Source organism: Prionailurus viverrinus, chromosome E1 (assembly GCF_022837055.1).
Source record: "Prionailurus viverrinus isolate Anna chromosome E1, UM_Priviv_1.0, whole genome shotgun sequence".
Lineage (NCBI taxonomy): Eukaryota > Metazoa > Chordata > Mammalia > Carnivora > Felidae > Prionailurus > Prionailurus viverrinus.
Genome location: NC_062574.1, coordinates 18,673,312 through 18,699,774, shown reverse-complemented (window position 1 = coordinate 18,699,774; position 26,463 = coordinate 18,673,312). Strand labels below are relative to the sequence as shown.

Sequence of the window (26,463 nt, the reverse complement as noted above, 5' to 3'; positions counted from 1 at the left end):
ACTGAGCCACCCAGACGCCCCTGTGGTTAGCTTTTAAGGAACCACCAAACTGTTGTGTCACGTGGGTCTCAACCTATTGATAGAGTGATGCTGTGGGCTAGAAATGGCTGGCCGCTCACCTGACCCCATACCGCTTGGGTGAGCATACCCCAGATGTTTCCCCATTAGAGTGGTTGTGGTGGCTGAACCAGCCTTTCTGCTTCTTAAATGACTGCAAGATGCACCTCAGCACCAACCCTCAGGGAACTTAGAAAACCCAAGGTCTCTGACTCACAAGTCCTGGAGGGTCCACGGCACACGAGGGCCACTCGGGGAGGCTGTAGGGAGAGAAAGCAAGCGAGCATGAGCACAGATGTGGAGTCCTGCCTTTATTGGGATCTAATGGGGGGTTGTTGGAAGGGAATGGGGGTGCAGTATGGAAAAGCAGGCTCGCTCAGGGGTTGTCGAGGTTTCCCCAAGGCTTTTTAAAAGGGGAACTTCATGAATGCGGGCCACCTGGGTGCTAGAAGCTAGAAGCTGTCCCATGGCTGTCGATGCCTTTACTCGAGGCGGACGTCTTTGAAATGGACACCTCGGCAGTCAGATGCTTACGGTCAGGCACTTTTCCTTAGCGGCCTCACCATTTCACATGCTTGCCAGCCGGGCCCCAGGCTCCTTCCTCCTCATCTGCCTCAGCACCTGTCATCTCCTGGTGCTTTGATAGTGGCCATCCTCATGGGTGGGAGACGGCGGACGCCTATTTTGAACAGATCCTTTGGTGTACAGCGCATTGAACGGAGAGCCTCGGACGAGCATCCAGGACCTTGAACAACAGAGCTCTGAGGGAACGTTCCCAAGGGCTGCCTCTCGCCACCTGGGAATGGGCGGCAGGCACCGCGCGGCGACGTGGAGCTGCCAAGGTCGACTGGGACGTGGCACAGTCTTAATTTTTTTTTTAATGTTTATTTAGTTTTGAGAGAGAGACGGAGAGCAAGTGGGGGAGGGACAGAGAGATGAGGGAGACACAGAATCCGAAACAGGCTCCAGGCTCCGAGCTGTCAGCACAGAGCCCAACGCGGGGCTCGAAGTCACGGACCGCGAGATCGTGACCTGAGCCCAAGTCGGACCCTCAACCAACCGAGCCACCCAGGCGCCCCACAGCACATCTGATTTCTTGCACTCAACCACGAGGTTCGCTGCCGTAGTTCCTTTTTTTTTTTTTTTTTTTTTTTTGGCAGTAGGCTAGTCCATTGTATGAATGCATTTTTCCTTTTTGCTGTTGGTGAACCATTGTGTGGTTTCCAGTTTGGGGCTGGGAGGAGCAAAGCCGTCATGAACACATGCATGTGCTTTCATTTCTTTCAGGTACATATCTAGGAGTAGACTAACCGGGACACAGGAGAGGCAGATATTTGACTTTATTACAGTCCATCAAGGAGTTTTCCAAAGTTGTATTCTTTCGTATTCCAATCTGCAGTGAATATTCCAATCTAACATCCAGTTCCATAGCCAATCAATGATGAAATTCTCCTGGTGTCCCCGAAAGGATCCCAGAGACCTTCCCTTCCTTTCCTGCCCCTCCTTTCTGCTCCAACTATTGTCTGCCCCTTATATTTGGTCATATTCTGATTGATCCGGGAATCTAATGGGGACGGAGGGTGGGCAGGGGGGACGTGCGGGCTCAGTCTCTGGGAGCATCTCAGAGAAGTCAGTCTTTGCAAATTCTGGAGCATCTAGGCAAGGTGCAAGAGGAAGAGAGGCCCAGAGCTGCGCACGGCCCCAGGGCAACCTCTACCCAGCCGGTGCCCGGATGACCCTTAACCACTCTTCCGGGCTTGACCGTGGCCCCTCTCCCTAGCACAGTGCAGGGACCCACATGGCTCCAGGTAAGTTTACTGTCACCTCCCCCCACCCCATCCTCTGACAGCCTATCCTGCTGGTCTCTGCTTCAGTCAATCATTTCCCTTCACTAGGTACTAAAGCCACTCGAATGCAGTTTATTTCATATGTCTCCAACCGCCTTGTCACTTGGAATGTTCTATTATGTCCAAGACTTGTCCTCTTTCCATTATAAAGCCCAGGGGGAAAAGGGGAGGGGAGAAGAGACGAAAGAAATAAAGAGAGGGGATCTGAAGCTCCCGGGGCACCAGTACAGTCTAGGATAACAATTTCCATTATCATGTCCTCTATTTGAAGAACATTTCTTTCTAATTTTTAAAAACGTTTTATTTGTTTTTGACTGGGGGGTTGGGGCAGAGAGAGAAGGAGACACAAGGTCCAAAGCAGGCTCCAGACTCCGAGGGGTCAGCACAGAGCCCGGTGCGGGGCTCGAACTCCCAAACCGTAAGATCATGACCTGAGCCTAAGTCGGATGCATAACTGACTGAGCCACTCAGGCTCAGAAAAACATTTCTTTCTACATGATTGTGTTTTAATATGAGGAGTGGAATTTGTATTTAGTTATATATTTATTTTATTTTTTGAGGGAGAGAGAGAGAGAGTATAAGTGGGGGAGGGGCAGAGAGGGGGGGGGGAGAGAATCCCAAGCAGACTCCACGCTCATCACAGAACCAACACGGGCTCGATCTCACGACTGAGAGATCATGACCCAAGCTGAGGCCAAGAGTCCAGCGCTTAACCAGTCGAGCACCCAGACGTTCCAGGAATAGAATTTTGAAAGGGAGAAATACTTTTTTGAGAACCCAGGTGTCCTATAGCTCGGGTGGCCGCTGGTGAGCTGTGTGATTGTGGGCGTGTCCCTTAGACTCTGAGCGTCAGTTTCTCTGTGTGTAAGTGGGTAGAAGCAGGCCTTCCCCCACCGCCCCGTGCACGGGCGATGCCCGGCACAGCCCCACTGTTTTCTGGGCCCTGTGGGCGGGCATACGCAGGAGACACGGCCCCACGCTCGTGGACAGTGTCCTCTAGAAACTTGCTGTCAGTGAGGTCAGGCTCTTTGAATCTGTCTGAACCAAACACAAGTGGTTTGTTGGAGTGGAGCACAGGAGAGAGGAAGGGCAAAGGTCACTGAGGTGAGGAGTGTCTGCTCCCTCCTCCCTCAGTGTACCCCCAGCCCTCCCTCAACACCCTCCCTTTCTCTTTTTCTCCAGACCACTTCCTCTTGCCTCTGGCTCCTCCCTACTGAGTAACTGTAGGTTTGCTTCACTTTCTATTTCCTGGCTATCTCCTCCCAGTGCAGAGAACTGACTGCCTGGCTGGCCGTGGAGAGCAGCAAGGGCCACACGGGCAGTGGAGAGATGGCCTTAAGCAGCTCCCAGCCTCCCTACCTGAACCCGGTGAGTTCTGGGGCTGAGGGCATGGCTGGTGCTGGCATGGGATGGCCCCGGCTGAGCCGGCCGCCTCCGCCAGGAGGAAACAGCGCTGGGTCTGTGGGGAAATGACCCGTGGGTTGCAGCAGGCGGAGGGCAGGTGTCCCGAAGAGGACACGAGGCAAAGAGCAGAAAGCCAGGAGGGGCAGTCCCAGCACACCCCATGCCGGTCTCCCTTGCATCTCCGGACTGGACTGGCGGGCTGATAACCACCAGGATTCATGCCTCTGACAAAGGTTCACGGAGCTCCCCTGGGAGCCCGTCCTAGGGATTCATGCCTCTTCGACAAATGTCCTAGGTGCGGGAAGTGCGGGGAGGGGGAAGAGGGGGGAGGCAGGCATAATAACGAGAAGAGTGACGGTTTGTATGTTCACGGGGCAGCGAGCAGGGCTCCCGGGGGAGGAAAACAGCCCAGCGCGGCGGTTAAGGGCGCTTACTTTGGAGATGGCCTCCCTGGGTCCGGCCATTTTACTAGCTGGGGGGCCTCAGGCAAGTTACTTTTGCCTCTCTGGGCCTCAATTTCCACGTCTGTAAAAGGGGATCATCTTCGGGCTCACCTCCCAGGGTTGGGTAAGGGTTAGGGAGGCAGCATATCTAGAGTGTGGCCACAGTGCCTGGCACACGGTAGGGAGGGGGCTTTGGAAGTGTTTTGTATTATTAGGAGTCTGGAGGCAGCTGGGGACGCTTTCCGGGGGAGGTGTCTGCTCCCTGAGGGGTGAGTTAGCAAGGCAGAGGCAGGCCAAGGGTGTGTGCAGAGGGGCCATCTTGGGAACGAGAGGGGAGTGGGGCTGTCCCTGCAGAGCGGGGCCCAGGGGGCTCCCTCCAACCTTTGGCCACATGTGAGTAGACTCCGTCTGCCCGTGGCCTTGTGAGTCTTACGACCCCCACATCAGACGTGGGAAACAGAGGAGCTGAGGCCACTTGCCGAATGTCCCCAGATGATAAGTGGCAACTAAGGGAGGTGCCTTGACTTACCCCCAGAAGAGAGAGGTGCCCACAGAGAGAGAGCAATTAACAGGGGAAGGCAGGCAAGCAGCAGGGCCCAGGAGGCCCAGGAGGCTTCGTAGGAGCCCCTCTGGGCCTTGGCCAAGAGCTTCCGGAGGGGCTGGGCTGATAGCCTGACAGAGGCTGCGGGGCAGGGGTGGGGGGAGGGGAGGTGTCGCTGGAGGAAGCTGGGCCTGGCTCCAGTTAGCTGGCCCTCCATGGGGCTCTCAGCGTCAAAATGTGTCACTTCGGGCTCATTCTCCATCAGATGAGAGATCCCAGAGATCCTCACAGGCCCCGACATTTCATGATTCCGGTGGCTAGTTTTTACTTGCCAATCCTTGCATTCGAGGGTTTCAGATGAGAAGGAGAATCTTCCTGCGGGCAACAGTGAGTTAAAACAGGGCCTTGGAGTCCGAACGAGAAAGAGGATGGGTGCAGTCCCCACAGGCACCAGGAAAACCTGCCCGTCCCACAAGGGTGCCCTCTCCCAAGTGGCCCTCTGACGTCCAGCCGTGGGAACGTTGCTTCCTCCCAAGGGTGGCAGGAAGGTCCCGCGGCCCAGCTGTTCTGAGGAGCCAAACGCCATGAGGGCCGCCTTGGGAATCTGGCCCCCCATCTCCTGCCCACTCCCCACACGCCTCACCTGACCAGCCGTGTGCTGGGATTCAGACCCCATGCTTGTCACCAGCTGAGTGGCCTTGGGCAAACTGCCAAATCTTTTGTGCCTCAGTTTCCTCTGTAAAAGTGGCACTCAGAGTGGATAATGAGGTAACAGGGAAGGAAGGTCAGCCACCAGAGGGGCCTCAGAACCTGTAGGGCAATGGCTCCCTTTGGCCGAAAGCCTCCCGCCGCCTCCTGCCAGTGAGCCCTCTGGTGACCCTGGGCCTCCTCCAGAAGGCAGCTGCCGAGGCCGGCAGGTAGAGCCTGGTTCTTCCAGATCAGAAGAGGAGGAGAAAGTCCTCAGCCTCCAGGCACAGCCAGGAGCCGAGAGCAAGTTCTGACCCAGCAGAGTCACATCCTGATGCAAACAGCTGCCATTGTCAAAGGCCTGTGAACCAAGGGGCTTTCGTGTGTGGCAGTGTGTGGCATCTCATCGAATCCTCTCACGAGCACGGTCAGGTTGGTGCTATTGTCCCACTGTCCTGAGGAGGGACCTGGGGCACAGACAGATCAAGTGACTTGCCCAGTAGGAGAGCTGTTACCACAAGGAGGCACGTCTTTGGGACCATAAATCCAAGAGTTCTCTCTCTCTCTCTCTCTCTCTCTCTCTCTCTCATGCACGTGCACGGGTCCAAATTCCACAACAGACTTGGCCCACCAGGCCTAAAACGATACAGATTTGTTCTCTTACAGTTCTGGAGGGCAGAAATCCAAAAATATAGGCTTCAGGGGAGAAGCTCTCCTCGCCTTCTCCAGCTTCTGGAAGCTGCCTGCCTACCGCGGCTGGGGTTCCCTCCATCTTCACGGCCAGCAGCTTCTTCTGTTGTCACACCTCCTACCACTAACTCTGTTCTCCTGCCTCTCTCTTTGAGGTCCCTGTGATGACATTGGGTCCACCCAGATAATCTAGGATAAACTCCCCATCTCAAGATCTGTAACTGAATCACATCTTTCAAATCCCCATTTGCTTCATAAGGTGACATACGGGAGCCACAAAGTCCAGGGATTGGAACGTAGACGTTTGGGGCAGCGGGGAAGGCGTAGTAATTATTCAACCCACCGGACCTCGTCGGAGTCGGCCAGTATTCTCGGTTTCTTTGAATCCATCCACAGATATTCTATGCCTAATAGGAGATGAGGTTTTGGGGGTGACAGTGGGGTTCGTGGGGTCCGGAGCCGACGGCCAAGAAAGAATTCCCGAAGACGGCTTTGGTGCAAAAAGGTGATTTTATTGCAGCACGGGGACAGGATCTGCGGGCAGGAGTGTTGCCCCAGGACTATGAAGAGACACCTGTTATATGCCATGGGGTTGGGGGAGGTAGAGTCCAGGGGAAGTTTCCACTGAGATTTTCTTTTTTTTATTTTTTTTAAAAAATTTTTTTTTTCAACGTTTTTATTTATTTTTGGGACAGAGAGAGACAGAGCATGAACGGGGGAGGGGCAGAGAGAGAGGGAGACACAGAATCGGAAACAGGCTCCAGGCTCTGAGCCATCAGTCCAGAGCCTGACGCGGGGCTCGAACTCACGGACCGCGAGATCGTGACCTGGCTGAAGTCGGACGCTTAACCGACTGCGCCACCCAGGCGCCCCTCCACTGAGATTTTCAAATGCTAGAGACTCACGGGATACCGGAGGCCTACGTATTGTCCAGCTAAGGTTGTTCTTCCCTCTAGCAAGACAGTAGAGAGTCTCTGGAGAAACATTTCACTCTGCCAGCCTCAAGTATTCGTCAATGGGCTGCAGGTTATAAGGAAATTTAGTTTTATCTGCCATTTCCTTCTGCCTGTGTTCCCTACATCACTGTGGAGGGTGATGGAGGGTGACTGTGATCTTTATCAGTTAATCATTAGTTTTTTCCTTTTCCTTTGTTCTTAGGCAGCCAGGAGTCCCTGAGGAATATCACACATATCCCACGGGGTGGGGGCGGGGGGGGGGGGGAGGGCAGTGTTTGGGACCTGCCAGCTTGCCTTCTGCTCCCTCATCAATAAGTAAATGCATGTATATGGCCTCCCACCCATGTTTTTTCTACAAATGGGGTCATTTCGTATCAGTTCTCAAAGAATTCCCTTCTTCCTCTTCCTTTTTTTTGTGGAGGCTACATCGAACCCATTTACTTCACCATCATCCTCTTGCTGAACTTTTCTTTCCAGTCCTCTGCTGTCACAATGCCGCGGTTGAATAGCCTTGTCTGCAGAGTTGTACTCCATTTAAAATAATCTTGGTTTTCGGAATTTGGGGACACGATTTAAGACACATTGAAAGCTCAAAACCTTTCTGGGGACATCGTTGCTTAGGATTAACCTGTGCTGCCCCGTCCCCACGATCTCACCCTCCCTTCTGTGCTCTGATAAACCCACCTAACCACCCTCTGCTTTTAGTTCTTCACACTTTAGTGTGAATGTGCTTAAGTGAAGGACGCATGCTTGCCAGGAGTATTTTTTTCTTTTCTATCTCTTTTTTTAATGTGTATTTGTTTTTGAGAGAGAGGAAGAGCACAAGCAGGGGAGGGACAGAAAGAGAGGGAGACACAGAATCTGAAGCAGGCTCCAGGCTCTGAGCTGTCAGCACAGAGCCTGACACGGGGCTCAAACTCACAAACCGCAAGATCATAACCTGAGCAGAAGTCAGATGCCTAACTGATTGAGCCACCCAGGCACCCCCCTCTCTCTCTGTCTCTTTTTTTTTAATGCTTATTTATTTTTGAGAGAGGGAGAGAGGGTGAGAGAGAGAATCCCAAGCAGGCTTCGCGAGGCCAGCACAGAGCCCGACTGGGGGCTCAATCTCGTGAACTGCACGACCCTGACCTGAGCTGAAACCAAGAGCCCCAGACGCTTAACCAACTGAGCCACCCAGGTGCCCCCAAAATCCTTTTTAAAGAATTCTCCCCCCAGAAATTAGAAAGTTTTACAGAAAAGAAAATCCAGATTTCTGTCTTCTAAAAATTTGGGAGCTCTGCCGGCACAGGGCATGGGTGGTGATCACTGGTTAGAGCTGAACGCACACTGCCCTGTTAGATGAGGGAGGCGACGTCTAGTTTGTAATACTCCCCTCCAGTCCCTCTCGCCTATCGCCTTACCTGGACATCTCACTCACACATATCACCGGCCTGGCTCCTGTAAGCATTTCATTTTTGCAAGGAACTGACCTAGGGGAGAAGTTAGAGAAGGTGTGAACAACTTAACAAGTGTGAAAATTGACGGGGAGCTAGATGTCTCTCCCAGTCTAATGCAGGTTATACAACCACATTAGTTAAGAGGGATTCTGGAGTTAGGCTTTGACAGTTGAGAAATAACCAGTTTGGGGTTTCGCTCAGAGAGCCCAACATCGAAGAAGGGGGGCGGTAGAGAGACACCTGCTAGGTGCCAGCTTCTTCCGCAGACTTTTTCTTAATCATCAAACTGACACAGAAGGGGGGGATTTATCCCTCTGTTTACAGATGAGGAAACTGAGGCAAAGAGACGTTCAATAAGCTTCCCAAGGCCACTCAGGTAATGAGCCAAAGAATTAGCATTCAGACCTGGAGTATGTCTGGCTCTGAAAGGAGGCGTGCCTCACCATAACCGTTGGTCCTTTAGAGTGGCCCAGGAATGAGAATTTGACAAAGCTGGTGCTGAGGGGCCCTAGGAGGAGGACTCCGGAGGCTGCCGAGGGCCCGAGGAAAGGAACGGGGAGCCGAAAAGCAGAAGTAGAAGAGGGGGCTGCCCCATGGCTGCAGAGAGCATCTGAGGAGAGGCGCTACCTGAGGTGGCTGGAAGGGCAAAGGTCATGGTCACCATGGTTCTATGGGTGGGGAGGGCAGGAGCAGGGGAGGATGCGTTCTTCCTGGCCCTGTCAGGCAAGTGGAAGGTTTATCCTCTAGAATGGGTGGGCTCTTTTGGTCCTTTGGGCCTCCTGAGTCCCCAGCCAGGGCTCTGGGGCCTTTGCTAGGAGCTTAACCTGGGGTCCAGCGCTCCCATCACTCCTTCCTCCCATCACTGGCTCCTTCCCATCTCGGGGCCATGTACATGTTACTTCCTCTTAGCAGTTGTCACTTTCAGACTCTCAAGGGAGGCCAGCACCCCATCATGTCGTCTCAGAGCCCCAGAGCCTCCCTGTCACAATCTTAGAATGTGTGTGGAACTATCTGGACTCAGATCTGCTCCCTCACAGGCCCGGAGGATCCATGAGGCTGACACACCCAAGCGCCTCTAGCAAGTGCTGGGGGGACCAGACGGAGGTGGGCCCACTGACTGACCTGCCTCTTCTCCCTACAGATCATCCCCTTCTCTGGGAAAATCCAGGGGGGTCTCCAGGATGGACTTAAAATCACTCTCACTGGGAACGTTCTTTACTACAATGGAACCAGGTACCTGGAACTGTTTTTTTTTTCTCTCTAGCCTCACCCCTTGGCAAACCATGGCCCCTGTCAGCTCAGGTGGGTTCGCCCTACACCCTTGGAGCTGCTTGCGCCTGGCTCGGGGGATCCCGGGTGATCTGTGTGACACTACTGTCATCTGCTCATAGCGTCTGGCCACCATTAACAGAGATTCCCCATAGACATCGGGGTGACAGGAGCTCATAGTCTAAGGAGGGAGGCAGGCCAGCCCAGAAGCAGATGATTTTGTTCTGGGATCGAACTTTCTACACCATAACTGAGTGGCAAAAATATCACTTCCTTTATTTCCTGAACTTGCCCTTAAGTACTTTGGAGCCCTCATCTGGCTGATACAGAAATATTGAAACTTGCCATCAAATGCAAGTCGCTTTCAGTGTCAAGGTCTTTTCTGGAAAATACTAAGTCAATCCAAAACACAAACACCATCTAAGTGCTGTTTCCCACCACCCCCCTCCTTCCCAAGGAGGGATTTCTGGGAATAGGGAGGCGGGGAGGCATTCGACTTCTCAGAGGCTGGAGGCCCTTCGGAAGTTCGGGCGGCCTTGGCTGGCCTCTGCTGCGGTCCAGCTTCTCGCCCACTTTGCACGGGGCCTGTGTACATGGGGGCTGTTTCCTGAGGTCCACGGTGCCCACGGGAGCCCGTCTGGACCCGCGGCCTCTCTCAGAAGCCTTTCTGCCTCAATCTCCAATGTCTCTTGCTCACTGTGGTCCTCTCTCTCACCACCTGGCACGGGTTCTGGGACCTCCTGGACCCACCTTCACGTCGCTCCCAGGCCGGGCCCTACCTCAGCTCGGCATCTAGACTCTAGATGACTTCCTCCACCACCGTTTCCCTGCCAGGTGGACATGGTCGCGCTGACCGTGGGACTTGTCCCAGAGCCCTGAGCGCCCCCAGGAGACTCTGAGGGAAGGGAGGCACCGGGATCCCCCTAAACCCTGCCAGCAGGGAACTTCGGGACCTCACCTCTGAACTTCCCTTCTTTCTCTCTCCCTCTCCCTCTGCCTACCCCTCCCCTGGCACCAGGATGGCTTTCTACTCCCATCCTGTCTAACAGAGACTGTCCCACTTCTTCCTGCAAAGCTTCTGCACGCAGGAGTTTTCGCTTTCGTTTTCTTTTCTTTTTTTTTACATTTATTTATTTTTGAGAGACAGAAACAGAGCATGAGTAGGGGAGGGGCAGAGAGAGAGGGAGGCATAGAATCTGAAGCAGGCTCCAGGCTCTGGGCTGTCAGCACAGAGCCCGACATGGGGCTCGAACCCATGAACTGTAACGTGGTGACCTGAGCCAAAGTCGGACGCTTACCTGACTGAGCCAGCCAGGGGCCCAGAGGCAGAAATTTTCTAAGAGCTCCTCCAGCAAGAAATCAAGCGGCATCTGCAGGAATTTAATAGAATGACTCTCAAGGGCCGCTTCTGGGCTTGGTGCAGAGCCCGGCACCGTGGGGGATGTGGGTGACAGGAGAGCACTGTGCGTTAGCTGGGGAGACCGGAGTGACCCCGAGAAGCAGGCGGCGGACCATGCTGGTGCGCTGAGCTCAGGGAAGGCTGCGGACAGAGACGCCTCGGAGGAGAGCCTCAGGCTGGAACTTGGTTGTAGGACCTGAGGGAGCTCTGTCTGGGAAGAGACAGAACAAATGTTTACTGTGCCCCTTCTGGGAGCGAGGCTCCTCGGAAGGTTCTTCGTTTTAATCCCTCACCTCGGAGCCATAGGCTGTACCCAAAGGCAGTTTTGATAATGAGAGGCTGCTTCCGAGGAGAGAGGCAGGAATGGAAATGGGCTTGGGTGGGGCTTTCCAGAACACCGCCTCATTAAGCATCCCCAAAGGAAGTAACCCACCTCCCTGGTGATGGTGACTTGAGGGTAGTGTGGCTCAGAACCGTCACAAATGACGCGCAGTGTAGAGCTGGGGTCTGGGTCCAGACCTGCTGATTTCGGGGCCACCACTCCGCACGTCATGTGTGGGACGCACGCCAACCTCCAGTGAGAGACAGCTACTGCTTACTCTGTGCCTTAGAAACCAGCTCTGGAGGCCTATTCCCTCAATTCTGCATCGCCTTTGAATTGGTTTTCTTCTTTCCCAACTGAGCTGTTGGGGGCTGGCCTCCGAGTATCCACTTGGCGTGAAAGCGTCCACTATTTTTGTTTACCCGTGTTCTACGTATTTTTAGAAAATCATACCGTAAGGGCAGCATGCAACAATTGCACAAACACACATGAAGTCCAAGCTAGGTGGACAGAGAGGATGGCAACAAACTAAGGATGGGTCCAAACCTGGCATGCAGGTTGTATGCAAGTTCGAAGACAGACCAAGTCAAGGGCGTGAGCCCCCCTCCCCCCACTTGGCAATAAACCAGGCTTCGGAATCTCTTTCTGCCTAGGTTTGCTGTGAACTTTCATTCCGGCCCCAGCGACAATGACATTGCCTTCCACTTCAACCCACGGTTCGAAGAGGGTGGGTATGTGGTCTGCAACACAAAGCAGAACGGATGCTGGGGGCCAGAGGAGAGGAAGATGCATATGCCTTTCCAGATGGGGAACCCATTTGAGCTCTGCTTCCTGGTGGACAGCTACAATTTCAAGGTGAGAAGCAGCCCCCCTCGCCTGCCTTCCCACCGCCTCCTTCCCCTCCCTCCCGGCCCTATCAGGTGCGGTGAGCAGCCATCAGAAGTCACGTGAGCTTTTAAATGGTCACGTGAGCAATGCCATTATACAGATGGCAGGACGTTTGCCTTGTAAGAACGTTAGCGATGGCCACAGTCTGCTCACACACCTTCACCTGCACATCTACAGGGACACCTGTTGCTGCTTTTACTCAGGAAATAGGAACTAGGTAAATCACCGTGGCGCTTTTGGGCCTTGCGGGTCTTTAAAGTTCTAGTTCATTCCATTCCTTTGCTGTAGGCTTTCCTCCCCTGCAGGTCCCTGCTAACGTTTGGTTTTTGCTAATATTGTTGCAGCCTTTGTCCGGGTTCCGCCAATGGCTTAGTTTTACATGGTGTTGCAAATTACGTAAGCAGAGTAGTGTCTCTGGGCTTGGGAGACAGATGGGGGGTGAGTGTCCCCGTGTCTGTCCTTCTCTGTGCGAGCATGGATGTTCCCGTCCCCTTAGTGTACACCCTGCCTCTCCCCTGCTCCCCATGAACATGCTTATGCATATTTAAACACCTCAATGAGCTAACATTAGAAAGATAAACTGATTGAGGCACCTAGGTGGCTCGGTTGGTTAAGCATCCGACTTCAGCCCAGGTCATGATCTCATGGTTCGTGAGTTCGAGCCCCACGTTGGGCTCTGTGCTGACAGCTCGGAGCCTGGAGCCTGCTTCCTATTCTGTGTCTCCCTCTCTCTCTCTCTCTGCCCCTCCCCCACCCGTGCGTGCTCTCTTTCTCAAAAATAAACATTAAAAAAAATTAAAAAAAAAAAAGAAAGGTAAACTGATTGCAATAAACAAATGACTGTAAGAACTAAAAAGCCCAGTAGAGCCCAGTAGGGACTGGGTTCCGATGCACTTTGGATCATAGGCCATGTTCTTACAACTGGCACAGCTCTGAAGGCTGGTGTCCCTGACCCCTGGGGGACAGATGTGAAAACCAAACACAGGTCTTAATTCCTGGGAGCAGGGGTTCAGGTCCCCCGCCCTGGCCTGAGACCACTGTTCTGGAATATGCACTTGTCTTCACAGGTGACAGTGAACGGGAGCCATTTTGTGCAGTACTCACACCGCGTGCCCTTCCACCGCGTGGACACCCTCTCCATCAGCGGTGCTGTGCACCTGTCCTACATCGGCTTCCAGGTCAGAATGTCCCTTTGGCACCTGTCTCAGGGCTGAGTGCAGGGCCCAGTCTAGCTGCACGTAGGCCCTGCTGGGAGGGCCCAATGGTAGCAGCCAATGTCCTACCCAGGTGACTCTGGGAGCACACCTCCAGCTCCCCTGTCCTGTCCTTCTGTGTTACTCACTGTCTTTGTCCAGAACCCTCGTCTCAGTCTCCCAGACACTCTGGCCACTGCTCTCTGTCACTCTCTATTTCCACCATGCTTAGGAGGCCACGTGGCTCTAGAAAGAACCCAGGCTTGGGAATCCAACTGAATCTAGCTCAGATGCCTATCTCTGCCATTATTACCAGCTGTGAGATCTTACACAAGCAACTGTGCCTCTCCCAGCCTCAGTTTCCCCATCTGTGGAAGGGGCGTAGCCACTGCTGCCCCATGAGTTATTGGGTGAATTCAGTGAGCTCATAAGACGGCCTGCCTGGGCCCACGCCAGGGTCTATTGGCCCCTCTCCGTGTGTCAACATTTTCGAATGTGTGGCCAGCATCTAAAAGGCCAGGAGAAGAAGTTTTGCATTCTGGAAGTGGGTGGTGGTGACGGATGTATGACAGTGCCAATGTACTTAATGCCGCTGGAACCATACACTTAAAGTTGGTTGAGATGGTAAATTCACACGTGTGTCACCACAATTAAAGGGGAAAAAAAAAAGGTGAGGAAAAAAAAGCCAGGATTTCTGGCTTTTTTGAAAACTGGGAGGATGGGGTATGCTGGGCGCACGTTCCCTCAGGGCCCCAGGAGGCTGAGGGGCACCGCTGTCACCATTTTTGGTCCTGGTGCTCCCTGAGATGAGAAGCGCACACAGCAGGCCCTCCATGGGTCCAAGCTCCTCTCTCTCTCGTCCTAATCTCTCACATTCCCTCCCTACCCAACTCTTTCCCCATGGGCCTGGGGAAGAGAGCAGGGGAGGGGAAGGGAGGGCGAAGGAGAAAGACGGAGGAGGGTGGGGGAGGGTGGGGCAGGAGCTCACTGGCCTGCTGTCCCTCACTGGAGCCGAATCCTCCCTCTGCCTCTCTGCATGATCCTGAACACTCTCCCCGGCCTGCCTGGCTTCCTCCCTCTGGCCCAGGCCCCTGCCTGTCTGACCTTCCTTGGCTCCATGAATGCTTCTCTTCATGCCTTGGTGCCTTTTGTTTTAACAGAACATGCGAGCAACCCCTATGCAGCCTGCCTTCTCCACGGTGCAGTTCTCCCAGACTGCCTGTTTCCCACCCAGGCCCAAAGGGCGAAAGCCAAAAGTGAGTTCAATGTGGAGGCCTTGGAGGCCGAGCGAGCGCTCATCAGGAAGGACAGAGGCTCCGAGAGGCTGGTTCCAGCAGGCGGGCCCCATGATGCCTACCCAAAGCTTCCCTGTCTCCACCACACCACCTGGCCCAGAGCTGGGGACCTGGGAGTCGGCCTTCCTTCCCCTCCTTAGTATGCCTGCATTGCACCCACACCTCTCCCTCCCGAAGCCCCTGCCTTTCTTGGGCCAGGCCGTCTGACCCTTGACTACAAGGACCGGGCTCTAGTTCCCCACTCACCCCGCCCACTGCGGCAGTGACCTCCCTACACCCAAATGCGACTGCGTCCTCTCCCTGCTTAAAAATCCTAAAGGCTGCAAACCCTTCTCAATAAAGCCTTAAATTCCTGGCAGGATGTGCTGAAACCACCCTGCTCCCACCCCAGTCCTGCCCCAGCCCACCTCCTGGCCACACCCCTTCCCCCATGAAGCTTAGGCAGCCTCCACTGCTCACTTGAGGCTCTCTGGGGCCACATGCTTTTTGCACCTGCAATCCTGGTGCTGAAAACACCCTGGGCCACCTCAGCCCCAGCCAACCTCTAACAGCCCTTCACTGCTCTGCTTAAATGTCACTCTTCAAGGGCATCTTTGCTGCTTGGAACATCGTTGGATGTCCCCCCCCCCCCCCCCCACCCCAGTGTCCCCATGGACTTTGTATATATCTGTGCTATGCCAATTACCACGTCCTGTTGTAACTGTGCCTACGTATCTGTCCCTGTCCCTCCACCCCCTCCTTCCCTACACCCACAAGCCCCTTGTGGGCTGGGACTGTGGGTCGTTCGTTTGTGTATCCCCAGCACTTAGCCTAGCATCTGGGCAAGCAGTAGGGGCTCGGTGCCTGTGGAGTGTGGTTTGCACAGCCAGCAGAAGGGGAGACCAGCCAGGGCAAGAAGGGTCTGCTGGGTGGGGACAGGGTCTAGGACAGGAAGGGAAGCATGGCCTGGCCCCTCCTTCGAGCACTGGAGCAGCGGGGGCTGAAGAAGGGGTGCCTCTCTACCCAGGCTTTCTGTGGCCCATCGCAGTACAGACAGGGCATGCGCCTCGCGCCCTGCTGACTTCAGGACCGGGCAAGCTTCAGGGAGTCTTGCAGGGCAGCCCGACTTCGGCTCTGGCCTGGGGACGACGGGGTGTGGTAGATACAATCAGCCAAAACCCAGTAGCAGTTTGGATTTTATCACTTACTACTGGGAGGAGCTTGGGCAAGTTGCTTAACCTTTCTGACCCAGCTGCCTCGCTAGCGAAACAGGAGCTGAGGGTGCCTCCCTTGTAAAAGTGTCAAAGCCAGAGCCTGGCACACAGCCGGCCTTCACTAAGTGGTTGACCTTACGGATGAAATAGGGCACCGGAAGTAGTGGTTTTGCCTCGGGGAGGGAAGGGAAGCTGTACGGTCTCTCTGCGACCCATCCTCTTCTCCCTCTGGAGGAGCCAATGCGGATGTTCCCCAATCTGACCGTACCCCCAACCCTGACTGTACCCCCCAACCCCGGTGGGCCTGGGATGGTGGGGGAGGCTCGCTCTGGAAGGCTTGCTAGGGAGCAGGAAGGAGGTGAGCGTGAGTCTGGGGAGGCATTTCTCACTCCACTTGCCGCCAGTGTCTCACCCTCGTGAAACACCAACGTCAACTACTGTTTGATTTTTCTCTTCCCCTTCAGTCTCCAGGCACTTGGCAGGCCAACGCGGCTCCCATTGTAAGTCTCTGGATTTCTCCCATCCTCTTAATTTTGCTTCTTCCGGTGGGTTCAAAGGAGGACGCAGGCTGGGCTCCGGGCCTCTCCCACGGGGAGGCCACCCCGGGCCGTCTGCCTGGCTGTCGTGGGGGGGTGGGGGGGAGGGTGGAAGCAGGGCAAGGGGGTTGGCTGGCCCTCGTGAATTGGGAAGCACCTTGAATTGCCCCCTGTCTGCTCAAGCCCCTGCCCTTTACTGTGAGCGGCCACAGGAGACCCAGGCCACACATCCACTCGTTCCTCTCGTAAAGCGAGGCTGTGCCACGTAAAGTCCCCTGAGGAGAAAGACGAGCCACAGGCCACAAGCGCAGCCATATTTCTTCTCCAAGTAGAAAAAACCTTTGCCCCTACCTCACCGCCTTGAGAGAAGATACCCCTCCATCCGCCAGTTTCGGGGGATCTGGCGGGGGCCATTGGGCTGCTTACACGCTCAAGATGGAGTCACCTCATAGGGGGTTAAGTGATGCCCTCTGGCGGCAGCTGGTGGTCTTGACGCTGCGGAGAGCCGGTTCAAATCTGGATTTCTTTCTTCCAGACTCAAACTGTCATCCACACCATGCAGAGCGCCCCCGGACAGATGTTCCTTGTAAGTTTGAAAGCTCGGGTCAGATCACGGCCCCACCGTGTGCCCCTTCACCAAGGACTGAATTCTCTAGTCCCAGAGGCAGGAAGGAAGTGCAGCAAAGAGGATAGGGTTTTGGGGGGTTGGGCCTTCTGCTCGGGAGGCACATGAGTAAAATGCCCCTGGGGACGGCAAAGATTCTGGAGCGGGTTTCTCAGGGACCAGCAAAAAACCTGGTCCTGCTGTCACTGAGAGGGGAGTGCAGCGGTCCCAGCATGTGGGTATGAGACTCTGTGTCCTGAGGACAAGCCCCTGGCATGTCACTGCGGGTCACAGGCTTAAGCTGCTGCTGCTTCTCCCGCCCCGGGCACAAATCAGATGGGAGGCCTGGAGTTAGTGTGGCTACCTGCAGGCAGGCGGCCATGATGTCGGGGAACATGGCAAGAAGTTTCACCAAGGCTGACTTGAGAAGGAAGGCGAAGCCGAGAGGCCAGGGGCCTCTGGAATGTGGGGGTCCCATGTGGGTGTGCACTCCCAAACCAAACTTCCTGGTCTCTTTCAACAGAACCCCGTCATCCCACCTATGGCGTACCCCAACCCAACCTACGTAAGTGGTTTCTCTGGGAGGGGCGGACGCCTTGTTCAAGTAGGGCAGGGTGGGAGGTGAGGGGCGGCTTACAAAATTAAGGCAACCCTTTAGTAAGCTAACGTTTGAAAACATCCAAGTGAATTAAAAGGCTGTTGAAAGGAGCTGTCACCTTTAAAACTGTCCCTTCGACATGAGCATAGGCTAGGGCCTTCCCCTCAGCCCAAGCATCCTATGGCATCCGGCCAAAGCTCTTTTCATGACAACTTGAGCCCGTTACTTTGAGCAATGCTGGAAAGTTTTCCGTTGGCATTTACTGAACCAAGTGAGGATATTACGGAGTTCTTTCTTGAAAATATATTACTCTCAGAAGTGGCCGTCAAACTCAGCTGACAGTCCATATTCATGGAAATTGGCACAAAGCCCCCCTGCGACTGACCTGTCCCCTCTCCTCCTGATAGTCGATGCCTTTCTTTACCTCCATCCCGGGTGGGCTGTACCCCTCCAAGAGCATCATCGTGTCTGGCACCGTCCTGCCCAGTGCCCAGAGGTAAGCCAGGGCCTTCAAGAAGGCTCTCAAGGTCCTCTGGTCGTCCCCCCCTGGCTCTGGGCAGGCTGGGAGGGGTAGGAACTCAGAGCTCAGTGGGCAGAAGAGGTTCATGGGAGCTGCCCATGCCCAGGTTCCACATCAACCTGCGCTGTGGGAGTGACATCGCCTTCCACCTGAACCCCCGTTTCGACGAGAACACCGTGGTCCGCAACACACAGGTCAACGGCTCTTGGGGGTCCGAGGAGCGAAGCCTGCCCCGAAAAATGCCTTTTGTCCGAGGCCAGAGCTTCTCGGTAAGATGCCGCGGCCGGAGCACAGAGGGGGTCAACGGGCAAACAAAGCAGGGCGTGGAGGGCATCTGGGGGCACCTTGAAAGATGTGGGAGCTGAGGCCTCTGGGGTGAAACCTGGGCCTAGAAGAACAGAACGTGCCCCACAGATGGCTGCTATTACTGTTTTCCTCGTACTGTCCCACATAGGGTGGGTGGCGGTGCCTCTGCTCGCCAGTGAAGGGACAGGCTCACAGGTACAGGTTACTCGCCTGAGGTCACACAGCCAGTAAGTGCCAGGTGGGGCCCAAGCATGGGTCATTCATTTACCTCTCACTCATTCAACAATCCCGGACAGGTCATTGGAAATAACAACTGGTCTGTGCAGAGAGCAAAACAGACTAATGGGATCGAGTGAGCCCTGGGGCCCTGATGGGGACAGCTGTCAGAGGGGGCCCTAGTGCAGCTGAGACCTCAGAAGAAGCCCGCCTCACAAAGATCTGAGGGGGCATTCCTGGTGGGCGGCAGAGGGGGCAGCTATTCCCGCAAAGGTAGAGTCAGGGGCATGGTCTGTCTAGGGACAGGGAGGCCAGGGGCTTCTGGCCAAAGTGACAACAGAAAGGTGTGGGTGGTGAGGCTGGAGGACCGATCACACAGGGCAGGTGTTCTCGGCCCCACCTACGCATTCGGTTCACCTGGCCCCATCCCAGCCTGGACATCTTATCTTAAAATATGCCATGATACTCCTCACCCAGGCTTGGAGGTGACTGACGTAGGGCCTTGAGAGCCGTGGGAAGAAGTTTGGATTTCAGTGCAGCGTGCTGTTATGTTTCAAGCCAGAGAGCAGTATGCATGGATTCCTAGGTAGCTGTGTGACTTTGAGCAAGTGACTTCACTGCTCCGGGCCTCAGTTTTCTCATCTAATATGGAGCGCCTGGGTGGCTCAGCGTGTGGGTTCAGCGTCCAACTTTGGCTCAGGTCGTGATCTCGCGGCTTGTGAGTTCAAGCCCCAGTTGTGTTGACAGCTCAGAGCCTGGAGCCTGCTTCAGATTCCGCGTCTTCTTCTCTCTCTGCCCCTCCCCCGCTTGTGCATGTGCACTCTCTCAAAAACATTACCAGAAAAATGTTTTTAACGGGGCTAATAATAATCAGTCTCATAGAGATGTTAGAATGAAGTGAAATAATGTCTGTGACAGGCTTAGGACAGTGCCCAGGGCACAGTAAGTGTGCCGGAAGTGTCAGCTGTGCTGGTGATGTTTTCAGACGTGGTCTCGCTGCCTCCGGGAGCACATGTGGGGTGGGAAGCACAAGTCAGGAGGCTGCACTGCGGGGGTGCGGGCATGGAGGCTGGCTGGGTGCCAGCCACTAGGGACATGGATGCCACAGGCCAGTGTTCCTACCCCTAGAGGCTCGGGGTCAGTGGGAGAGTGGGGGTAGGGTGGGCGACACGGCCTGAGGGGCATCTGACCAGGTGGGGGAAGGCAGGGGAGGCTTGCTGCTTGGGGAGAAGCCACCTGTATGGGTGCAGGGGGGCAGGGGGGGCAGCGCGGCGAGCACAGAGGAAGGGGGAGCGGGGCATGTAAAGGCACAAGGGGAAGAACAGGAGGTGTGTGGAGGGAAGGGTGGGCTCCCCCAGGTGGGCTGAAGGCAGGCGTGAGACTTGCTTCATGTTTGAGGAAGGCAGGTAGGTGGTGGGAGACACGAGCCTGCATTTAGGGTTGAGGACTTTCCAAGGGGAGTGCAAATAACGTGGTCTCCATGCAGGTGTGGATCATGTGTGAAGGCCACTGCCTCAAGGTGTCCGTGGACGGTCAGCACCTGCTTGAATACTGCCACCGCCTGAAGAACCTGCCTGCCATCAACAGCCTGGAGGTGGCGGGTGACATCCAGCTGACCCATGTGCAGACATAGGCGGGCTCCCTGGCCCTGGGGGTAAGGGAAAGGGCATGCTGCTGTTCGGATCTGCTCCTCACCTCCACCTCCCCTGTCCCTGCCCGGGCCTTTCCAGCCACCTGACGATCTGGGGACTTTTCTGGAGAGACTGTGTCCTTGTCTGGCTCTGCTTCCGGCTGCAGCCAGCCTGGAGGGGAGGAGGGCAGCTGGCGGCGGGTGGGGGGCGGCGCCTTCCTCAGAGCAGTACCTGGGGCTCCAGCAGCCACCCCAGTCCTGCCGTCTGAGGAGAGGGGGGTGGTCCCCACAGGTTAAGCCCTATGTTCAGTCCCCTTGGCAGAAAGGGAGAGCCCAAGATCCCAGACCAGGCCTGCACCCCATCTGCCCCTCTGTCACACTCCCTACCCCCTGCCCCCGGGTCAACTCCGCCTCAGCCCCAAGCCGTTCATTCTAGTGGGAAGCTGTGTCCTGGGCCCCTCCCCTTTCTCCTACCTTTGACCTTGCCTTGCACCCAGCTCCCACCCTCCCTGCTCCTGGAAAGATACCCTGAGGACGCTCCCCTGATCTCCACCAGCCAGCAGGTCCTTTCCCAGCCTCCTTCAAAGAAAGACAAATGCTTATGGGCACCTGTGCATGGGCTCACTGTGGTTACTGAATGTGTCTGAGACATTCTGGAGTCTCTGGAGTTGGGGAAGTTCTGGGCAAGGGCAACGGGAGGAGAGAGCATGGGTTCACTGATGGGGTGGGTCCTGACATCCACACCTGCTCCCAGTGGGTCCCTCACACACCCCACATGGGTGGGACGAAGCAGGTTGGGCTCGGGCCTCCTGGGCAGGAATCTGTGATGCAGGAAGCTTGGTAACAGGCCAACCCCGCAAACTCACACTGCAAGGGCTGGGCCAGAAGGCCAGATGGCTTATCAGCCCCCTGTGTCCCAGTGGGAGGAGGTGGCGGGTGTGGTCTCAGGAGAAGCTGACTCAAGCGGACACCTGTCTGTGTCATTCCACTGTGGGTCCCAGCGTCCGGGGTTAGGGTACAGTGGGGAGAGTGGCTCAGTGTGGGGGGCTCCCTACCAGCCACTGGGCCGGCACAGGAAGGCCGGTTCTGTGCCCACATGATGCCAACTCAGCCTGCTGACTCCATCAAGAATCCAGTGCTTCTGGAACCGGGCTGGGGCTCAGAGCATCGGCCTCGGACCGGCAGCACCGGCGGCAGCCGGGAGCTTATTAGGAAGGCAGAACCCAGGCCTGCCGCAGACTTCCAGAATCGGTCTGTGTTGTGACAAGACGCCGGTGGTTTGCGTGCATCTCTGAGGGGACAGGCACTGGTCTAGGTGACCGCATTCTCGACCACGTTGTTCAGGTGCGTTGCTGGGACACTGGGGGCTGGGGTGCCCTTTTGTCCCATTCTCACCCCATCTGAGTAGGGGGAGGGGAGAGGTGAGCCCAGGAACCAATGAAGCAAAGGCCAAATCCAAGCTGGGAGCTGGATTTTTCCCACACCCCTCAGCCTCTGGCTAAGTTCCTTTTTTTTTTTTTTAAGTTTATTTATTTTTTGAGAGCGAGTCGAGAGGGGCAGAGAGAGAGAGAGAGAGAGAGAACTTCAAGCAGGCTCCGTGCTGCCAGCACAGAGCCCGATGTGGGGCTTGAACCCACAAAGCTGTGAGATCATCCCCTGAGCCAAAACCAAGAGCCAAGTGACTGGGTCCCCCAGGACACCCAAGTTCCTTCCTTATTCTAAGAGAATAAGGCTCAGTCCCTGAAGAAGTCTTCCCCGTGTAAGACACGTGTCCTTCACTCACTGCCACAGCTTTGGCACAGTCCCACCTCACCTGCTTTGTCACCCAGGTGCCAAATTATTATTGGCCAAACTCTCATGAAACAGGCGAGCCCAGAGCAAAACACAGCCGCCTTCTAGAAAGGGATTGTGGGCAAGGCCTTCACCAAGGGGCTGGTACCACAGGCAGCGGTGCATCCCCGACACACCCCGTGTGAGACGTGCCCCGTGAGTCACCGCCCACACCCCACGGGTGATCTTGCTTCCTCGCCCCCATCACAGGTCTTCAGATGGGCACAAAACTCCATGTTCTGCCTCATACCTGGTGGCCATTTCCGAGAGGTGGCGTGGTCAAACCAGCATGTCCCTCTGAGGGGGATTTTTGTCCAGGCTGTGCCACCCACCAGTCCCCAACTCTGTGTGACGGAGTGGCTTTCCCTACAGAACACCCACACTCACGTACAATGTGGTTAAAATAAAATGTATTCCATATAAATATCTCCATCCAGGAGTCATACAGGGACGGCCCGAGCGGCCCTTAAGGCTGGAGGTTGTTTTTTTTAAATACAGAGGCATAAATAACTGTACAGTGGGGAGCTAAATACAGGGTGGCGCGACAGCGCCTCCTGGTGGTCACGTAAAGTGGTGCAATCAGAAGAAGGTTCATCCTTGTCATCCACCAGGTGAGCCCAGCACAGCAGCTTTAGTCTTCAAGGGACCCAGGAAGCCCCAACTCTCCATTATCCGGGAAGGGTGGGCTCAAGGGAGACCAGAGGTTCCACTCGGTCCAGACTGCTAGCCGGCAGCAGGTCAAGTATAGGGTTTGGCGGGGAAGGAGCTGGGGAACTAAGACGTGAGGCTCCGGGCTATGATTTCCTTCCATCTCTCCGGGCCCTGTGACCTCAGATAATCGGGAGTTGGCTCCATCATTAAGTTCTGTGGCAGCGACTTTAACTTGTCCCGTGGGCCGCTGGAACTCTGGGATCGCTGGGCTGCCTTGCTGCCCCATCCTTTTTCACCTCGTAGGGAAATACAGCACCAAAGATGTCTTCATGATAGCGCTTCTGGCTCTTTAAGGGGAAGCAGGCCAGCGTGTCAGCTCTGCTGGTCCAGCCGCCTCCCATTCATCAGGTCCAGGCTAGGACGAGCCCCTGGGGCTCCCCTGGCTTCCTTACCACACATACACTCATGAGCCATCTGCCTTCACAACTGCCATGCTTAGGGCACACTTGAATCCCACTTAGGTTCTACCTCCCATCAGCACCTGCGCTGGTGTGAACCACCCAACCAGCTGTCCCAGCCTGCCTCGTTCTTGTCCCACAAGATGCTCCGGGAAATGTGGGCTCTGAGATAGACACGTTTGGGAAATGCTGCATCCTTTCTCTCCTTGAGGAGTCACGACACACAGCACATTAGCAGCCCTGAGAAGTCTTGTCATAAAGCAACGTGTTGCCTTTGTCTAACTGAGCGGCCAGGCCTTTTAACAGCCCATCTCGCTCTGACCTCCAGTCACCTCTAGGATTCTTTTGAGGTGCAGGACTATTCTGAGCCTGACTCTCCTAGTCCTGATTCCCTTGCCCGTGTCCTTGATCTGCACCCCTGACCCACACACCAGCCACCGTACCTTAAGTTGGAAGAAATAGTCCTCCACCTGCTCCTCGCTCAGGCTCAGCTTGGCGGCCAGCAGGTGCTTCAGGGTTTGGGCCACATCCCGGGCCATACGCACATCCCCACAGACATAAAGGTGGCCTTGCTCCTCATGGAGCACGCGGAGCACCTCGCTGGCCAGCTGCTGCCTCAGGATGTCTTGAACATAGACCTGAAACCAGAGGACGTGGTGGGTCCAGGCGGAGGCAGTGAGGGGACATGCTGGGCTGCAGGGTGAGGACCCGCCCAGCCGGGACCTTGCCTAGGGATCAGGCTCAGGATAAGGAGGTACCCTGGCATCCCGCCCAGCTCTGGCCTGGGCTGGGGCCAGAGAGAGGAATGTTGACCCCTCAGCCCTGCCCTCAAGAAGCTGACAATTCAGTGAGGCTCCTGCATTTACTTTGAATTCACCATGCTTCAGAGAGGCATCTATCAAGCCACTTCCCCTGCCTGGGCTCTGAGGCCCACCTGCCTACACCCCAGTAAAGGGAGCCTCTCAGTGCAGAGTTCACGGAATCCCCATTGTAATTCAGAGCAGGGCACAGAACCCTGGGCTCTCCAGTTATACAGAAACCTAGGAGTCTCTGCTCTCGTTCCACACAAGATGCCCAGTGACCCTAGCACTGGACACAGAGCACCGTGGCTAGAACAAATTCACAGGGGCTGAGGCAAGGGTCTGTCCCGACTCCCCAGGGCGGCAGAGACCGTCACCGGGGCGTGGTGTTTGGGCATAAAGCCAGCCCAGACCACTTCTTCCCAGGCAGCTGTGTATCCGAAGGGAGCACTTTTAGTCAGCTGGGCACTGGGTCTAACCTACCAGGTGACCTGCTTTGTCCTGAATGTCCCGGGGGCCCTCTCTTCTCCTGACAGAGTGAACATGATAGCTTCACAGCATCGCTTTGATGGTTGTGTAACCGCCTCCCTTTTAGAGCTGAGACGAAGGCTCCAAGAGCAAGGGGCTCCTCGCGGGGAGCCGCGGCACCCACCAGACTGTGCTTTTAATGTCCCACCCACTGCACGGGCAGCTGCCGCATTTACCTTGGGCTGGCCAGGCAGGCGAGAGTAGGCTGTGTGAACCTCATGCAGCACCCCCTTCTGGGCCATCTCCAACATCTCCTCCCGATAGAGGTGGTCCTCATCCGGGCGGCGGCACCCGAACACCAGGGTCATGCGGCCGCCCCGGAGCCCTGTGAGACCCAGCAGGCTCCAGTTACCAGGGTGGCCACCGGAGGGCCCGCGGAGCCCGGCAACCGGCCTGAATTCTCATTTCACGCCCACAGCTATCCTAGCTAGTATTATCCCCACTTTACAGATGAGGAAAATGAGGCCCAGGGCATTCAGATCACTTGTCCACACAGGCTGAGGCAAATGGGAGAAGGGCAAGGAAACGTCTGTGGGCGGTGGCACAACTCTCCAGTCACTGCCGCCCTACTCCTGGAGAGATGCCAGGCCACCTGGTGTCCCCTCCCCACCTGCCCGAAACCCTCTAACTGTACCTTTGTGCTCGGCGTCATGGAGCCGCTGCTGCCAGAAGCTGCGGAAGGGGGCGATGCCTGTGCCAGGCCCAATGAGGATGCAAGGTTGGGAGGGGTCCTCAGGGAGCTGGAAGCCGCCGGCACTAAAGGGGACAGATCAAGAGGCCCAGTCCTCAGACACCCTGAGATGGATGCACACACTGGACAGGGGCTGGGGAACTGGGGGTGCAGCTGGGGGCGGTGGTGTTGTGAGGGTGGAGGAGACAATGAGCTCAAATGTGATTTCCCAAGTCCTGTAGGCTGCCTCATTTCCCCTGCCCTGGCACACCATCTCCTCGCCCTGGCTCCTTTGGAAAAAGGCCTGAAACTCATTGTTCTCTAGATCCCCACCCCGACTGCTGTCATCTCCGTCTCTGCCGGAGATCTGGCTACGCTTCATTGCCAGGGATAGGATGGAGAGGGCCAGGGGGACCCCGATGCCTTCTTCATGGGCCATGGGGCCCAGCATGGTACCTAAGTCCCAGATCATTCCTCTTCAAACCAGAACTCCCAGGGGCCAGTGGTCCCACCAGGGACAGAGTGGAGGGCCTGTTTACCTTCTCACAAAGCAGGGTACTGGGTCTTGGGGCTTCAGGCTGCTGAGCCATGTGCTGCAGACGCCGTGGTGCAAGGGACCTTGGCCATCTGCAAGGACAACACAGACATGACCAACATCATTCCCCACGCCCTAGGGGTGAATTGTCCCAGAGGCTCTTCCCACACCAACGAGCCTCCTGGAAGTGTCCGCTGAGGCACTCTGTGGGCTTTCGTGAGGGGGCAGTTCTCCCGGTCCTGCGGTCTGCCCTCTATGCAGCCAGAGCTGGGGAAAACTGAAACGCACTTAGAGAGTCTGCAAGACTCTCCCCTTTGCCACTGCAGAAAGAGTCTCAGAGAAGGAAAGTGACTTGTACAAGGTCACTCAGGTAGCAGTAAAATGAGGCCACAGCTCAGGTTCCCTGACTCCCACGCCAATGCTCCTTCCGAGAGTTTCTCCAGGGACCCTCCCAGCCCATTACTCAGCTCCGATGATATAGCACAAAGTGGCCCTGCAGGGTGGCCACAGTCACTGCCCCACAGTGTCTTCATGAGGTAAACCCCTTGCTGGTAGGAACCCTGGGTGACAGACAGCCCCCTGAGCATTCTGGTCTGCTGTGATATCTCACTGTCTCCCCAAGCGGCCCCTCCTGGGCCTGTGGAAACCCCTACTTTCTCTGGTTTACATTCCCTTCCCAAAGGCCCAGCATTTAAAGCTATCCCAACCAACTTGAAAAGTCCCTTTTTTCCTCTGGATGGAATCTTGCTCTCACAAGGTGTCCCCACCTCCCCTCTCCCTGCCTGAGGACTGAGACTTGGCCTGTGTAGATGTTCTCGAACAGAGCAGACAGAGTCTCTGCCCAGTGTTTAGAAACCGTGTGACTATGCTTTTTACCTGGCTTTACCAACCCAGGCAATGCTCAGTTACAGGGTACAGTTCACCCAGCACAGAGGCCCAAGTCCAAGTAGACAAGGTT

General features: G+C 55.7%; 2 protein-coding genes across 6 annotated transcripts in view; one reads left to right on the top strand and one right to left on the bottom strand.

Annotated features, from left to right (window-relative positions):
* Positions 1-1,696: 1,696 nt before the first annotated feature.
* LGALS9 (galectin 9) lies at positions 1,697-20,647 on the top strand. 3 transcript variants are annotated; one of them, XM_047832446.1, is made up of 12 exons: positions 1,697-1,865; positions 3,171-3,272; positions 9,206-9,297; positions 11,708-11,909; positions 13,010-13,120; positions 14,296-14,391; positions 16,088-16,123; positions 16,695-16,745; positions 17,287-17,328; positions 17,769-17,857; positions 17,988-18,150; positions 19,890-20,647. In XM_047832446.1, the coding sequence occupies exons 2-12, from the start codon at positions 3,234-3,236 to the stop codon at positions 20,034-20,036; spliced, it is 1,068 nt and encodes a 355-aa protein (XP_047688402.1). In that variant the 5' UTR covers positions 1,697-1,865; positions 3,171-3,233; the 3' UTR covers positions 20,037-20,647. The 3 variants fall into 3 exon arrangements, with proteins under 3 accessions (XP_047688402.1, XP_047688404.1, XP_047688403.1); XM_047832447.1 differs by lacking the exons at positions 1,697-1,865; positions 14,296-14,391 and having other exon boundaries at positions 3,125-3,272; XM_047832448.1 differs by lacking the exons at positions 1,697-1,865; positions 14,296-14,391; positions 17,988-18,150 and having other exon boundaries at positions 3,119-3,272.
* Positions 20,648-22,256: 1,609 nt separating this feature from the next.
* The window catches only part of NOS2 (nitric oxide synthase 2), a 37,603-nt gene continuing 33,396 nt past the window's right edge, over positions 22,257-26,463 (bottom strand). For all 3 annotated transcript variants that reach the window (XM_047832443.1, XM_047832445.1, XM_047832444.1), the window contains exons 22-26: positions 25,510-25,597; positions 24,935-25,056; positions 24,477-24,625; positions 23,416-23,610; positions 22,257-22,861 (exon numbers count right to left, since the gene is read on the bottom strand). In XM_047832443.1, the coding sequence (XP_047688399.1) occupies positions 22,742-22,861; positions 23,416-23,610; positions 24,477-24,625; positions 24,935-25,056; positions 25,510-25,597 (674 nt within the window). In that variant the 3' untranslated portion in view covers positions 22,257-22,741. The remainder of the gene's footprint in view (positions 22,862-23,415; positions 23,611-24,476; positions 24,626-24,934; positions 25,057-25,509; positions 25,598-26,463) is intronic.

Bases quoted from the DNA above. Each gene is read 5' to 3' on its own strand.
- LGALS9 (XM_047832446.1), top strand. From the start codon at position 3,234: ATGGCCTTAAGCAGCTCCCAGCCTCCCTACCTGAACCCG. The intron at 3,273-9,205 runs GTGAGTTCTGGG...TTCTCCCTACAG, and splicing joins AGCCTCCCTACCTGAACCCG to ATCATCCCCTTCTCTGGGAA. The intron at 14,392-16,087 runs GTGAGTTCAATG...CTTCCCCTTCAG, and splicing joins CCAAAGGGCGAAAGCCAAAA to TCTCCAGGCACTTGGCAGGC.